The following is a 15,778-nucleotide window of genomic DNA, read 5'->3' on the forward strand; positions in this document are numbered from 1 at the left end:
TATACTAGCGTGCTTGGCAATTTTTCTTTTTTAATTTTAAATTTTTTTTAAAGATGGGGTCTTGCTATATTGCCCAGTCTGGTCTCAAACTCTAGGGCTGGACCTGGGCTGATCCTCTTGCCTTGGTCTCCCAAAGTGCTGAGAGTTACAGGTATGAGCCACTATACCTGGCCTGTTATTTTTAATAGTCAGCTGTCTGTCTTCTACTAGAATGTAAACTTTATAAGGACAAGGGCTTTCCCTATTTTGCCAACTGTTGTATCCATAGCCTCTAAACCAGTGCCTGGCACTCTGGCTTTCAACTGTTGTTAAATGAATGGAATGTGTTAATGCTTTCATAGGTATTTTAATTCATTCCAGGACTTAAGACTCTGTAATTATCATCTTATGTAATGTATATCCGTGGATCTCATACCTGGCTGAATATAAGAATCACCTAGAATATGACTTTGAAGAACTACTGATTCTCATGACCCGCCCCAGATCTACAGAGTTGTCAGTTCCCAAAGGTCGCAGAAAAGGAGGGTTCAATTAGAAGCCATAGTTAGTTAATTCAATGAAACAAATGTTATTACCTGTGCTTTCTTTTAAGCAGGAAGATGACAATAGGTCAGATTGTAGACTTGTCACGATATCTTTACTTTCGATACTCCTTGAAGATAGTCTATTTTCAGTAGTCTTTAAAGAGACTTTATTTTCAATATTCTTAGAAGGGACTTCCTTCCTTTATGTTAGACAGTGAAAAAATATTTTCTTAGGTCATAATTCTGTTTAATGCTTTAAACGCACACACTACATTTAATATAAACATACGATATAATATGCCAACAATAAACTAAATAGCTAAAATGTAGTATCTTCTTTGTGGAAAAGCATTACAAATTATTTCACGATGATTAAAATTCTATTGCTGACTGGCATTTGTTATTGTATAATAATTCTTAGACTCTTTTCAGAGTTCTTTAACACAGAACATTTAAGTAATCAGTTATATAAATGTCTTTGGTACATCACAGTGATATGATGGAATAAAACTAAGAAAATCAGCCTTGAGTTTTTAAGTTTATAAATCGATTTTTGCCATTGCTAAATGCTATGCAGAATCCAACACTATTAGCCCTTGGTCATAATATAAAATAGGCTTTTTCATTAAGTAGCTTAACAAAAATGGGTTAACTCTCCCTTTTAATCTTTAAACTTGAAGCTTCATGTTAGTAAATAACACACTGAAACAAGGAATTCTTAATGCGGTGCCCTCTGTTCACAAAGACAGGCACCCTATGCTTGTGGGAAAAAAACCCAAGTCTCTCTTTTTTTTTTTTTTTAAGACCAAGTCTCGCTCTATCACCCAGGCTGGAGTGCTGTGACGCGATCTCGGCTCACTGCAACCTCTGCCTCCCAGGTTCAAGCAATTCTCTGCCTCAGCCTCCCTAGTAGGCTGGGATTACAGGCGCCTACCACCATGCCCGGCTAATTTTTGTATTTTTAGTAGAAACGGGGTTTCACCACCTTGGCCAGTTTGGTCTTGAACTCCTGACCTTGTGATCCACCCACCTCGGCCTTCCAAAGTGCTGGGATTACAGTCATGAGCCACCACACCCAGCCCCCCAAGTCTCTTTTTTCAAGGTCTTGAGAATCTTTCAATTTGTCTCCTTCATGAAGTTTTAAAAATTCACCTTCTAGTTTGCATGGAAATATATAAAAAGATGTAAAGTATCATTTGTTCCCCAAAGTTATAATGGCTCCGTTTTTTTTCCCTCGTGGAAATGTAAATCCAGAACATTAGTAGTTAAGTTAGTGGTCCTATGCACTAATTTAGCAAATAGGTTGACCAGGTTGTTATATCCTTAATACTACGGGAGAGAATGGAATCTTTATTCCCCTAGTATATATGGCTAAAGCAAAACCCTTCTATGGAAATGAAAAATGCACAGCAAAGATGATTTACATTTGTTCTGCCTCTGCCCTGCTTGGTCTTCTAATTGTGACAGAAAGCATCCAAGAAGAAACTCTACATATGAAAAGTTGTGGAATCACTGAAATACTCAGTTTCCAGGATTGTGAGACTCCTGTTATGTAAAAGGTCACCACACTAGTGATTACTAAAATTTATATGCTCTCATAGCTGATCTACATAAAAGGGCTTTGATGTCTTTTTTCTTCCCTGAATTAAAGTATTTCATTGAATCTAAGATACAATCTGTTTATTATAAGACATACCATTGTTTTATGTACACTAAAAAAGAAAAAAATATTGCCAAATATAAGTGTAAGATGACATTGATTGTAAAAGGTGTTAAAATATGAAAAAAATGTGTGCTTTAGAATAAAATATGGCACTTATATATTCACTGAGTTACATCCCTTAAAACAGGAATTTAGCTAGTATAGTTCTAGGTATTTGAATAACCGGAAATGCCTATAATAATTTTAATGAAACACACATGGAGTCAGCCAACATACTCAATGACCTGAAGATAAATGGAATATTACTATTTGGAAGCAGTGAACATGCCAGAAAAATACCTATATGAGAGCTGATCAAATCCTGATTTTAACAGTAAGATATAAATAGCTTTTCTGTTCACTTTCGATGGTCTTTCTTGCACAGTTTCAAAGAGTCAGAGGCCCAAAGGTCAATTTCCTCTTCACCTAAAATCTATTGACTTCTATTTGAGAAAGTGATGTTATTTATGGTAATATGGTAATAATAATATGGTAATAAGGCCCCTAACTATTTAAGAAAAACAGGTAACTAATATACTCTAACAGATCTGTTTTTGTTAACTACAATTACAACTGAGAAAAGATTTAAAATTTTACTTTACGTAATAATATTCTTTGGAAATGCAAGTCTTTAATTTAGTACTTAATAAAATTACAGAGTTAATCAGGTTAGACATTCCATTGGAACATATTTATGCTAGAGGGCAGATAACCTAAGTTTTAGAATTTTTTCCTCAGCGTGTTGGGTATATTTAGTGTCCCAAAACTTCTATAGAAATAATTTTTTCAGGAGATTTCTATTTTAAATTTTGTCATAAAATGATTTATACTTGTCAAACATGGGCCTAAAAACAAAATTAATTAAAACTTACTTTTCTGAGAATGTTTTAGCTACATTTAGAGAGACCTGTGTTGATGAGGTATTAAGTTTGCTTGTCAATCTTGGTCTGCGTCCAAAGAGGCATTTACTTGAGGTATAAAAATGGGAATAAAAAATAGCTCATTATTCGTTTTAGAAAAGGTGATAAAACATGTGATTATGTAAGAAAAGTCCTAGAGATACAATTTTTTTCAGGCTCAGTCAGCGTTGAGTGCTGTGGATTTGCTTCAGCCATTTTCCCCTCAATCTTGATGCTTGAAAGCTTGACCAAAAAATCAAGTAAGGTCCAAAATCTAGAAAACTTTATCCAGCATCAAATACATATTTTATTTCTACTGTTGAAAATAGTTTGTTAACCAAAAGCAATTTGCTGGGTAGACAAAATCTTTCCCACATAGGATTTCTAAGGAAAAAGAAAATGTTAAATGTGGGATTTGTGTGCCCAGAAGTTTGAAACTTGTGGTTTATAGAATCCATATAGTTCTTGTGGCTGGGACTGGAGTGAAAAATACAAAAACCAAAGCAAAGAAAAAACTTTTACTTTTCCCTAACCCAACCTAAATGAAATCTTTTGGCAAATCTCACTTGCCAGTCAGACTATGGCGCCAGCAGCAGGGTGGAGACTGGAATGGAAGCTACGCTGAAAAAATTCATCAACTTTGCAGGTCTTCCATGCAAAGATCCCCCCACTCCGATGTTTTTTCCTACTTGATCATTTTTCTCTAGGACTATCCCTGTTTACCTTCAACTCTGGGTGAAGTACCTGAGGTGACAAAACTACACACCTGTGAAGCTTATTGGCTACACTATCCACCCTTGTCCTTCTCTGAAAGCAAATTAAAGGGAAATGATCATTTTGACCTTGCAAGAAGCAGTTTGAGAGGCAGATGCAATTATGACTGAGATCAAGAGAACAAGTAGCCACTCTGCTTTTCTATTTGGCCTAGGCTGCATCTGATTTATCCCCGGGGTCTATCTACCTCAGGAGGTGGAACATCCCTTGCTCCAGTTCCAACACTGCTTATCACTCAAAGAACATTGGGGCTCATGGATACAACAGTAATTTCTTTTCATCTATGATCTAGTAACTTCTATTACTATTATTGAAAGTTATATTTCAAATATCCCTCAAAGACAACTAAACATTTTTTAGATTTTATTAAATGTTTTCAACCATGTAATAGGATACATATAAAATTACATATAGATTACTATATGTAACAAGGCTCTTTTTTTCTGGTTGATTGTAACTTTAAATGAAAATAAATAAGGTCCTCTGTCACTGATTTGCTATACATTACTTTCTCTTTAATATAAAAACATGTATTATATAATATGTAATATATATATAATTTACAACAAACGCCAAGGTGGACATTTTCAGTTTTGACAATATGAAAATTTAAATATATGTTGCCTAGGGTAGAATTTTTCCCAGCCAATACTTAGAATAAACCAAAACAATATGAATTTGAATAGAAGAATCCCACCAGAATAGTACCTACTAATTTGTCAGTAATCCCCACAAATGTGTTTATGATCAACTTTCAAGCTGTAATTTTTCATAGAATAAATTGAGATTTTTTTTTCAGAAAGTAGGAGATGACTATAGGAAGGGCTTTAATAGATTATCAGAATCAGAGCCTTGAACAGAGCAGATATTTAAAATTTAGTTACTAAATTGATATTTTACTGTTTTTTGTTTTGTTTTGTTTTGTTTTTGTTTTTTTTTTTGAGACGGAGTCTTGCTCTGTTGCCCAGGCTGCAGTGCAGTGGCGCGATCTCGGCTCACTGCAAGCTCCGCCTCCCGGGTTCACGCCATTCTCCTGCCTCAGCCTCTCCGAGTAGCTGGGACTACAGGCGCCCGCTACCATGCCCGGCGAATTTTTTGTATTTTTAGTAGAGACGGGGTTTCACCGTGGTCTCGATTTCCTGACCTCGTGATCTGCCCGCCTCGGTCTCCCAAAGTGCTGGGATTACAAGCGTGAGCCACCGCGCCCGGCACTGTGATTTTTTTTTACACTTGATCTTGGCCAAAAGGCTGGAAAAATACAGTTTTTTTTAACACCAGTTTCTTCAACTAGTTGAGGTGATTATTTTCTTTATTGAGTAGTAACAATTCATGTTACAGTAAATAATTTGTTTAATTTTAAAGTAAATATTCACTTGAAGAAATATTCTGAAAGAAATAAGTATCAAAGGGAAATAGGAATGAGCAAGGAAAATTATGATACAAGTAAAATACGGAATATAGGGTGTTTAAGCATTAAAAAGTAGAAGTGAATATTATCTATACCTCTACATTTTTATCAAAATTCATTTTTCATTTTAAGTCCTTCTATCTAAGTAACAATTGCTTTGACTGTAGCAAAAGCTGAAGTGCTAATCCATGCATTTCTGGCCTTTCAAATTTAATTGGGTGACAAATGGCTGCATTATCTAGTTCTAATTGCTTAAAAGGCATGGGAGAGATCAGCTGTACAATCAAAGACATCTTCTTACTCTGACATTGCTTCGTTTGATTCAATCATCACTTTTTCTGAAAGAGAAAAAAATACCCTCAGTATTTTATTAACAGTGATGTCCCTAACATAGATTTCTAAATGGCAAATATTTAGGATTTTTAAAAGGATAGGCAACGTAATAAAGGATTTAATTGCTAAGTCATTCAACGACACTCAACATTCCAATATTCTTCTTACTATTTAGGACAAAATAGTGGCTAAACATATTCTTTCAAAGTATAAATCATTTACCCTTTGGATCAAACATTAGCAATCTGCCATTCTGCTTGTTCTTTGCTGTCTAAAATAGAAGCAGAAATAAAAACTAGCATTATTATTTTAGTTTGAGATACTTGAAATAATTTACTAATAGGCTTTATGTAAACATTTCTACTAGCTAGAATAAAATACAATTTTATACTAAAGCTGGTTATTTAAAAACTGTATAAATTGATGGTAAAATAGACCCAAAACATCCTAAAAAAATTATGTACTCTCACCTTTACAGTATCTGTCTTGTCTACAGAAGTCCTGCAAAAACCAAAATATTTACTTCATAAGTCTCTAAACACTTACATAGATTTAAAATACAAATAGAACACAGAACACAGTCTGTCAGTTGGGTATTAAGTATGTTTTGTTTTTGTATTTAGTAGCATTATTTCCATTCTAACTGTAAAACCTCATTCTTCTGGATTATGAAATTTAGTTTAAAAAAATCTAGAGAAATGAAGCCTTCTGGGGGGAGGGGGCGAAGAGGGAGAGAAGCAGAAAAGATAACTAAGGGGTACTGAGCTTAATACCTGGGTGATGAAATAATACGTAAAACAAACCCTCATGACACGTTTACCTATGTAACCAACCTTCACACGTACCCCCAAACCTAAAATGAAAGTTAAAAAAAAAAAGAAATTCTGTTATCTTTTTGGTTTTACATAACTTATCTGCCACATTCCAGTTCATTAGTGTCACAAAAAAAACCCCAGCTTTTAAGGCCGGGCGCGGTGGCTCACGCCTGTAATCCCAGCACTTTGGGAAGGCCAAGGCAGGTGGATCACCCGAGGTCAGGAGTTCGAGACCAACCTGATCGACATGGCGAAACCCTGTCTCTACTAAAAATACAAAAATTAGCCTGGCACGGTGGCAGGTGCCTGTGATCCCAGCTACTTGGGAGGCTGAGATATGAGAATAGCTTGAACCCGGGAGGCGGAGGTTGCAGTGAGCCGGGATCGCGCCACTGCACTCCAGCCTGGGCGACAGAACAAGACTCTGTCTCAAAAAACAACAACTACAACAACAAAACACCTTTTAGAGTACATGTGACCAGAACAAGAAGAAATTCTTCCACAGTATCTCAAGATATGGTATTTTTAATAAAGTATTATTTAAACAAATACATATAGAAATTACTTTTGATTTTAAAATATAATCCTTACCTCTTAAGTTCTCATGTGTTTATTAATATAAAGGTACAATGTTTTCTCTATGAATTTTTACCTAAGTTACCTGATCATAGGACTGATTTTCGTATAATGTAGCCTTTTATATATCTGGATAAATTTCATTCTCATAGTTAAGAGAAAAATAAACTCTTACATTTTTCTTCAAGTATGGGAGTGGCCACACTTAAAATTTTCCTAAGTAACAATCCACTTCCTCACCCGTCTAACACTTGTTCCCACACCCAAACCAGACTTTAAAAATTATCATAATTAGGCCGGGCGCGGTGGCTCACACTTGTAATCCCAGCACTTTGGGAGGCCGAGGCGGGCGGATCACGAGGTCAGGAGATCGAGACCACGGCGAAACCCCGTCTCTACTAAAAATACAAAAAATTAGCCGGGCGTGGTGGCGGGCGCCTGTAGTCCCAGCTACTCGGAGAGGCTGAGGCAGGAGAATGGCGTGAACCCGGGAGGCGGAGCTTGCAGTGAGCCGAGATCGCGCCACTGCACTCCAGCCTGGGCGACAGAGCAAGACTCCGTCTCAAAAAAAAAAAAAAAAAATTATCATAATTATTACCTACTGAGGGATTTCCGGAATATAAAATTCAGGGCCAAGACTGTGGACATTAAAAGTGAAGCGTCATTATTTCGTATTGTTTTTATTTTTTAAAATCCAACTCCCTTATATTGACTTATACTCCTGAATAAAGCAGCTGTATACAAACTTTTGCTTTCTGGGGAACCCTGACCAAGCCAACATTACATATGTTAATTCGATTAGCTCTCCAAGAGGCTCACAGAGAACTAAAATCTATCAGAACAGCACAGCATCTTTTGAGGAAACACAGTTGTGGAAGACTAAACTCTAGGATAAATGAAAGATTTTCCTCTGGTTATCTAGGGCAGCAAAGCTCCAAAGAGGAAACAAAGCAATAATGAACTAAATAAGGCCTTAACAAAAGAAATCTAACATCATCTCCCCTGAGAGACACTTTCACTTCACAGAGTCCACAATCCTGTGGGTACCTGTATATAAATGTGATGTACAGCATCACATTTATATTTATTAATAGTATTATTATTATTTTGAGACAGAGTCTCGCTCTGTCACCCAGACTGGAGTGTGATGGTATGATCATGACTCACTGCAGCCTCGATTACCTGGGCTCAAGCAATCCTCCCACCTCAGCCTCCTGAGTATCTGAGACCACAGGTGTGCACCACCACATCCGGCTATTTTTTTTTTATTTTTGAAGAGACAGGGTCTCACTTTGTTGCCCAAGCTGGTCTTAAACTCCTGGCTCTTAAGTGATCCTCCTGCCTGGGCCTCCCAAAGTGCTGGGATTGCAGGCGTGAGCCACCGTGCTGGCCCACCTTTATATTTAGAGCAGCCCTCTCCTTTCTAGCTCTAGGATCTTCAGGGATTGCAACATTCAACTCTTCACCTAGATGAAACATTTGTGCATATAATTCTCCCATTTTCACCTGGTGAAAACGTAGGGATGGACAGATCCCAGCCCTTGATGGAGACCCATGCTCTGCTAGGTCTGGCTTTATCATTAGCTAGGAAATGTCCACTTCATCTCCTTTCATTACATTGAATTCCTTGGGAGGCAGTAAAGAATAATCAAAAGATGGGGCTCTTGGGCTGGGCGTGGTGGCTCATGCCTGTAATCCCAGCACTTTGGGAGGCTGAGGCAGGTGGATCACGAGGTCAGGAGATCGAGACCATCCTGGCTAACATGATGAAACCCCGTCTCTACTAAAAATACCAAAAAAAATTTAGCCGGGCATGGTGGTGTGAGCCTGTAGTCCCAGCTACTCGGGAGGCTGAGGCAGGAGAATTGCTTGAACCCGGGAGGTGAAGGTGAAGGTTGCAGTGAGCCGAGATCATGCCACTGCATTCCAGCCTGGGTGACAGAGTAAGACTTCATCTCAAAAAAAAAAAAAAAAAAAAAAAAAAAAGAAGATGGGGCTCTTGAGTGAAAGAGACTAGATTCATATCCCAGTTCCTGTCACTTCCCAGGTGAGCCTGGAGAAGTCACTTAACTTCTTTAAGATTCCATTCTTCCATCTGAAAAATGGGGATTACCATGGTGCCACCTTTGGTGGATTATTATAAGGATTAAATGGGATAATTTGGGTAAAGTGTTCAGCAGAGCCTGGCATATAGGAAGGACACTGTTGAAACAGGACACTGTTCAAACAATTCAATGTTTTATCTAAAAGAAAAGTTTGTAAAGATGTCCTACGGGGATGATTAAAATTGCTTAGGGAAGCAAAAATGGGCCTTTACTGTGATTGAGACAAGCAGATTATCTCTGAGGGCTTTTAATTAATTTTAAAAACTACCTAAAGTACTGATACTTGTTTAGAAAAATCACTGACTCCAGGGAAAAAGCAGACTAATTTAGAACACAGATAAAGTTGGTATCTTTAAACAGTCCTGTGGCAATGGGAACAGCACAGTTTATGATAGTTCCAAATTTTCATGCACTATTCAATGTCTATTTAAAACAAGTATTTGGGTCAGGTGTCATGCACCTGTAATCCCAACACTTTGGGAGGTCGAGGCCAGAGGATAGCCTGAGGATGGGAGGTCGACATCAGCCTGGGGAACACAGCAAAACTCTGCCTCTATAAAAAATTAATTAGCCAGGCATGGTGGTGTATGCCTGTAGTCTCAGCTACTCAAGAGGCTGAGGTGGGAGGATGCCTTGAGCCCAGGATCTTGAGGTTACAATGAGCTATGATTGTGCCACTGTACTCCAGCCTGGGCAAGAGAGTGGGACTCTGTCTCTAAAAAAAAAAAGATAATAATAATACAATACCAGACATTTGATGAGCACCTACTACATGTCAGATATAACTATGCAAAGCTCTGGGGACACAAAGATGAAGATACTCTACTTTGAGAAGTTCAGAATCTTATAGGTGAAATGGGTACTAACTTTTTATATGTATGTCACAGAGCAAGCTTCAAAATACTATAACAAATGCTTCCCTCTAAGGGGCTACATTGTAATTTCCCATACTGCCCAAACTGAGGAATAGTGATTACCAGGACCAATCAAATTCTTTCTTTTGGGCTCAAGGACTGGAGATAGCTAAGGAAGTCAGCAGGCAGTGGAGGCAGAACTGGAAGGACAGAGGTGAAATTGCCTTTGCAAAGATTGTAACAGTGAGAAAATTATAACAGTGACAGAGATCTGACTTAACTGATTCCATCTTGCTTCTAACCTCCTAGCTGCCCTTGTTCTTTCCTAGGTATAGGCCAAACTAACTTTGGGAAGAAATCAGTTTATAGTTAACACTGAAACAAAGATAATAACCACCCTTTCCCAAAGCAAACCCTCTTCTTGCCTGGGGACCAGACTGCCTTTGCACGATTAACAAATTAGCCACGAGATTCAGAAATTGTAGTTTAGGAGCCATGCAACCAGAGGCCACAAGATTCTGAACCTCCCCAATTGGTATTATTTGGACTCCACACTCCACAGACTTCAGGAAAAACAAAACAAAACAAAAAAACAAAAACACCTTTTATAAAATGAATTACCAACATTTAAAATTCAGATTTCAAAAAAATTTTATTTTAGATTTCTCTTGTAATATTGGAAGACATTACATGTTTTTCTTCATCCCACTTCTGCAATTATTTTACTGTTTTGTGCTACTGGTTTTTATAAGCTACCTTGTAGTCTAATAGGCAAAGACAGAATGAATAAATAGCTAGCTAGCTACACACTGAGGCCCTGCAACTCTGGTGAGAAGGAGAGACAGAGCTGATTAAGCACTATCCTCTATCCTCAGGGAGCTTGGTGGGGGAAACATTACATGATGCAGGAACAATATTTCATGGCATAGCTTCAAATGTGTATACAAATGGTGTCAAGGATCATCCATCACTTACATTCATTTTTTAAACTGACTAACTATAAATTTTACATATTTCCTTTACAGTGTAATACAGTGCTAGGATTCCAGACTCTGGAGTCAGGTTGTCTATGTTTAAATCCCAGTAAATTGTGTGACCTTGAGCAAATTCCTTAACCTCTCTGTGATTCAGTTCCTCAACTGTAAAGTGTGGATAAAAATACCACCTACCTTTTAAGTTAAATTGCAAGAGTTAAAATAATTGGCTACTAATAAATAATAATAGTAGCACTCATCTCCTGCTAGAACTGCAATTACTATAACTCCTCCTTCTATACTATTGTTAATATTTACAGCCCAGGGAGGCCAGTCCTGAAGGTGAACTGTCACAAATGAAGCCAGGTCTAAACGCCGAAACTGGATGGGGCAAAGAGGGGGAGAAAACACTGAGGATGTGGCTCAACCAGTGAGCGTAGGTAGAAAGCTCTGGAATTCTGGAGTGGGTGCAGTGAAATACCTAGAGATGCTGGAATTTAAGCTCTGGAAAACTCTTAACACTTAAAGAGAAATGCTATTGTTATTGTTGTTTTCCAGAGATTACAAAAACCAAAACAATTTCAATTCACAAAAAAAAAGTAAAAATTAAAAAGTTGGATTTGAGAATCATTGTATTTGGTTTTTAGAAAAATGAAACATATTAAAAGATATTTCCAGTGTCCCTTTCAGATTTTTAAAAAGCGACTTCCAGGGGTTCTCCTAGGGTAAAAATAGATTCAGCCAAGACACCTATGCCAAACAATAAATTGATCATTATACCTTGTGTTACTTTAAATGCTACAGGGGCTCAGTGTAGAGTAGTTTTGAGTAGCCAAAGGAACAATATCAACATTTTGGAAGTTTCAAGTCAATTTCATCATCTCATAAGATGAGAATAAGGCCCGGGAGTATAAATGATTTGTGCAAATTCCATCGAAATTTGTATGGCTAGCAAGTTATATCTACCTAGTAGTGATGTCTTAACTAATTTTCCAAAAATAAGTAAAAGAATTCCGGGCAAGGGCAAGGGCCGAGGGAGGGGGTCGGGAAGCCCTGGGATGGGGCTGGGCCATCTTCGTTATTTGCGGGGAAGGAGTTGGTGCGTGTGAACCGGCAAGTCAAAGCATGGTGGTGTAGACAAGCCTGTCAGAATCGCCCAGTTATCTCCATACCCTCGTAGACAGGAACAGCGCTTCCTCACCTCTTCCGACCACTGCGGGAGGAGGGTGCCGCGAGCCAGGCGCACCCTAGTCGCGCGCATCCTCCCTTCCCGGCGGCCCCTGGCAGCCACGGGGCCCGGGGCCCAGAGCCGGAACCAGGTGCGGTAGAGCAGTCCGCAGGCTCGGGCGCCAGGTCTGGGGGTGGTCTGCTGTGGGGGCTGGGTCAGACTGCACACCGGGCTGGGGAGAGGGAGACCGGTCGTTGCCTCGGAGTGTCTTACCAGCTGGCGGCCCTCTCCAGCCGACCATCCGAAGGGCACACACCGAGAGCCAGCCCGGCTAGCTGCTCGCGCGGAGCTCGGGGCTCCGAGTCGGGGACGCAGCGTCGCCGTGGAGACTGCACGGCGCGTGAAGGAAGCTCGGGTAGCAGCCGAGGGTGGGGACTGGGGGAATGGGGCGACGGCGGGGGAGGGGGCGGGGGCGGGGGCGGGGGCGGGGGCAGCCCGGGGAGCCACGGAGAGGCAGGGTGGAGGCTGGCCCAGGCCGTAGGGCGGTGGAGGGCGCGGGACGGAGCGGGCGGGGCGAGGAGGGCCCGGGGCGGGGCTGGGAGGCGGGCCCGGGGGGGCGGGGCGGGGCGGGCGGCCGAGCTGAGGGACAGCCCCGCGGTCGTGGGTGTCCCGCGGCGCCGGAAACTGGGCGCACACACCCTCGGATTGACGTGCGCACGCGCACCGGTTACCTTCAGGAGCGCCGAAGAAGGAAAGAGGGTTGGAATGTCGGTGTCCATACCTGATTCTAAGCGAGGGAGAGGGAAGGGGGCGGGGTGGCCTCAGAGTTTTAAACTTGCGGAGTAAAAAGAAGTCTTGAGTTGGGAGAGATGGGTGTCCCTCGTTGTGGATGAACAAGTGTCCCCTGCAGGACTTAGTCCCCCAACCTGAGGTCGCCCCAAGAAGATTATGGATCTCCGGGGGGAGCCCCTGGACGCCAGTTTTCCCAGAAGTCAGAGTCAAGTGATTAGAACCAGAGACTCGGCTCTCCCCCAAGGAGAGCAGCCCAGGTTCCCTCTAGCGCCGGAGCTGCTGCTCTGCCACGCCGGCCAATGGGAGGTATTAGTGTTTAAGTAACTGCTTGGGTCACAGTAGGGGGTGGGGGGCTTTTCTGTTACGGAATTCTGTTACAGAATTCTAAAGGTCTCTCAGGCTTGGCTTCTAGGAAGGAATTGGTTATTTTTCTCCACTTGGGATGCCGGAAGTAACTGGAATCAATTTGTTGCTAGGCAACGTGTTTTGAAGGACGCCTGTTTGTTGGACTCAAATCTGGATTCGACTTTAACATGGTAGACACATAATAATCAGGTGTACTCCCTATTTAATCTCTGGAGTTGGTACCTGCTGAGGATATGTACCTTGGTAGATGGTTGTGAAGCTAAAATGACATAAAAATATTTAAAGCTCTGACATGTAGAAGATGCTTAATAAATGGCAAATTTTATTATTATAATAAAAATAGAACCAGCTGGACCATTTCCGGAACCAAGAGAATGCAGAGATGTGGTCATTTTTTAATTCTCTTAGTCATCTGTTCACATTCATTCTTTAAATCTCCTGTGAGCCCTTGATGATAGGTAGGAGGCAAAGGAAAAATGCCAGAGTGGAAGTTTTTGAAAAGAACTCAATGGAGTCATTGACAAATACCTCCCTAGTTTGATAAGGACATAGCAGGCCACTGCCTCCTCTATTACAGGAACACCCTTACATAAAAAATGTCTTGTTTGATTGAGGACTTTTCATTTAAACAAGGCAAAGGTTGTGTCTTGATCAACACCTTTGAAAACGTTAGTTTTGGTGAATTTGCTTAGTATTGATAAATGGGTAATGGTTGACTGGTTATTCCCATTGATCTACTACAAGGAAGTGTAAGAAAACCTCAAATTTGATTAAACTTTCTTTACCTACTCTTCTTCCCCCTAACAGAAAAGCTCAAGTTCATTTGTAGAATGTAGTGTTTAGTTTACTTACTGCTCCTGAAGGGAGCAAAAACGGATTAATGGGCCGGGCACGGTGGCTCACACTTGTAATCCCAGAACTTTTTTTTTTTTTTTTTGAGACAGAGTCTCCCTCTGTCGCCCAGGCTGGAGTGCAGTGGCGCGATCACCGCTCACTGCAAGTTCTGCCTCCCGGGTTCACGCCATTGTCCTGCCTCAGCCTCCCGAGTAGCTGGAACTACAGGCGCCCACCACCATGCCTGGCTAATTTTTTTGTATTTTTAGTAGAGATGAGGTTTCACCGTGTTAGCCAGGGTGGTCTTGATCTCCTGACCTCGTGATCCGCCCACCTCGGACTCCCAAAGTGTTGGGATTACAGGTGTGAACCACCGCACCTGGCAATCCCAGCACTTTGGGAGGCCAAGGTGTGCAGATCGCTTGAGCTCAGGTGTTTCAGACCAGCTTGGGCAACATGGCGAAATGCTGTCTCCACAAAAAATCTAAAAAATTAACTGGGCATAGTGGCACGGGTAGGGTGGGGTGAGGGGGGTCGAAGCTGCAGTGAGCCTTGATTGCGCCACTGCATTCTAGCCTGGGCGACAAATTGAGACCCTGTATTAAAAAAAAAAGATTCATGACGTTGGAGAATAAAAGTATTTTCTCCACATCGAGGAGTGGTTAGAGCGATCTGGCTTCCACCTTGGGCCTCAAGGTCTCCAAGTGCCAAGTGGAAATACATGCACTACCTTCCCCTGGAGCTCAGAACATGGAATGAGAGAAAATAAAGCCGCTGACACAGAGCCTGGCACATGACAATTCGTCAACAACTCAGATATTATTACTTCTACCGTAATATTCTGTATATAAATAAAAGTACTTTCAGGATAGCCGTAAGAATTAAAGATCATTAGGTAAAGTGCCTGGCCCAGTGCCTATTTGAACCCCTGATGATTATTTTGCTTCTCTCTGATGAAAAAGCACTACATTTCATCTTTATTTGTATAACTTGAGAAATAATTCACCTAACTTTTGTGCAGAAGTTATTATTGGTGTACTCAAAAATAAAGCACAGTTTAGCCCTGGCCTGTGCATTTACACCACTGAATAAATTACCAAAAGTGTCTGTCTAGCAAGAGTTTGTTCTAACAAAGTGGAGAGGAAGAGCCAGTCTTATACAAATATTGAATCATCCCACAACTACATTTCATTAAATTCCCTGATTTCTTTTTTTAAAACAGAGTCTTGCTCTGTAGCCCAGGCTGCAAAGCTGGAGTGCAGTGGCCTGATCTCAGCTCACTGCAACCTCTGTATCCCCTCAGCCTCCTGAGTAGCTAGGACTACAGGCACAGGCCACTGCCCCCTGCTAATTTTTTTTTCTTTTTTTATAGAGACAAGGTCTCACTGTGTTGCGTAGGCTGGTCTCAAACACCTGGGCCCAAGCAGTTCACCCACTTTGGCCTCCCAAGGTGCTGGGATTACATGGTGTGAGCTACCATGCCCGGCTAACTCCCTGATTTTTAATGGACTCATTTTTATTACAGATCTGAATGTTAGCAGTGCCTTATGTTAAAAATGTTTAAATCACTTTTAGTGTTTTTCTGATTATAAAACGAATGCAGAGAAACACAAAAGAAAAAATTAAAACCATCCAGAATTCTACCACTCAGTAA

At 40.6% G+C, this 15,778-nt stretch overlaps 1 protein-coding gene and 1 long non-coding RNA gene across 4 annotated transcripts in view; one reads left to right on the forward strand and one right to left on the reverse strand.

The window, feature by feature from the left end:
- ERICH2 (glutamate rich 2) overlaps positions 1 to 13,217 on the reverse strand; it is a 29,151-nt gene extending 15,934 nt beyond the window's left edge. Inside the window, exons 1-6 of one of the 3 annotated variants that reach the window (XM_032755424.2) lie at positions 12,406 to 13,217; positions 6,111 to 6,141; positions 5,863 to 5,911; positions 5,609 to 5,645; positions 3,099 to 3,194; positions 576 to 724 (exon numbers count right to left, since the gene is read on the reverse strand). In XM_032755424.2, the coding sequence (XP_032611315.1) occupies positions 576 to 724; positions 3,099 to 3,194; positions 5,609 to 5,645; positions 5,863 to 5,911; positions 6,111 to 6,141; positions 12,406 to 12,911 (868 nt within the window). In that variant the 5' untranslated portion in view covers positions 12,912 to 13,217. Of the gene's footprint in view, positions 1 to 575; positions 725 to 3,098; positions 3,195 to 5,608; positions 5,646 to 5,862; positions 5,912 to 6,110; positions 6,142 to 12,165 lie in introns of all 3 variants that reach the window. The other 2 variants (XM_058441278.1, XM_058441279.1) reach the window with 2 other exon arrangements.
- LOC116810681 (uncharacterized) overlaps positions 12,827 to 15,778 on the forward strand; it is a 70,365-nt gene continuing 67,413 nt past the window's right edge. The window contains exon 1 of the long non-coding RNA XR_004370347.1: positions 12,827 to 12,891. This is a non-coding gene — a long non-coding RNA (uncharacterized LOC116810681). The remainder of the gene's footprint in view (positions 12,892 to 15,778) is intronic.

Source organism: Hylobates moloch, unplaced genomic scaffold (assembly GCF_009828535.3).
Source record: "Hylobates moloch isolate HMO894 unplaced genomic scaffold, HMol_V3 SCAFFOLD_1, whole genome shotgun sequence".
NCBI lineage: Eukaryota > Metazoa > Chordata > Mammalia > Primates > Hylobatidae > Hylobates > Hylobates moloch.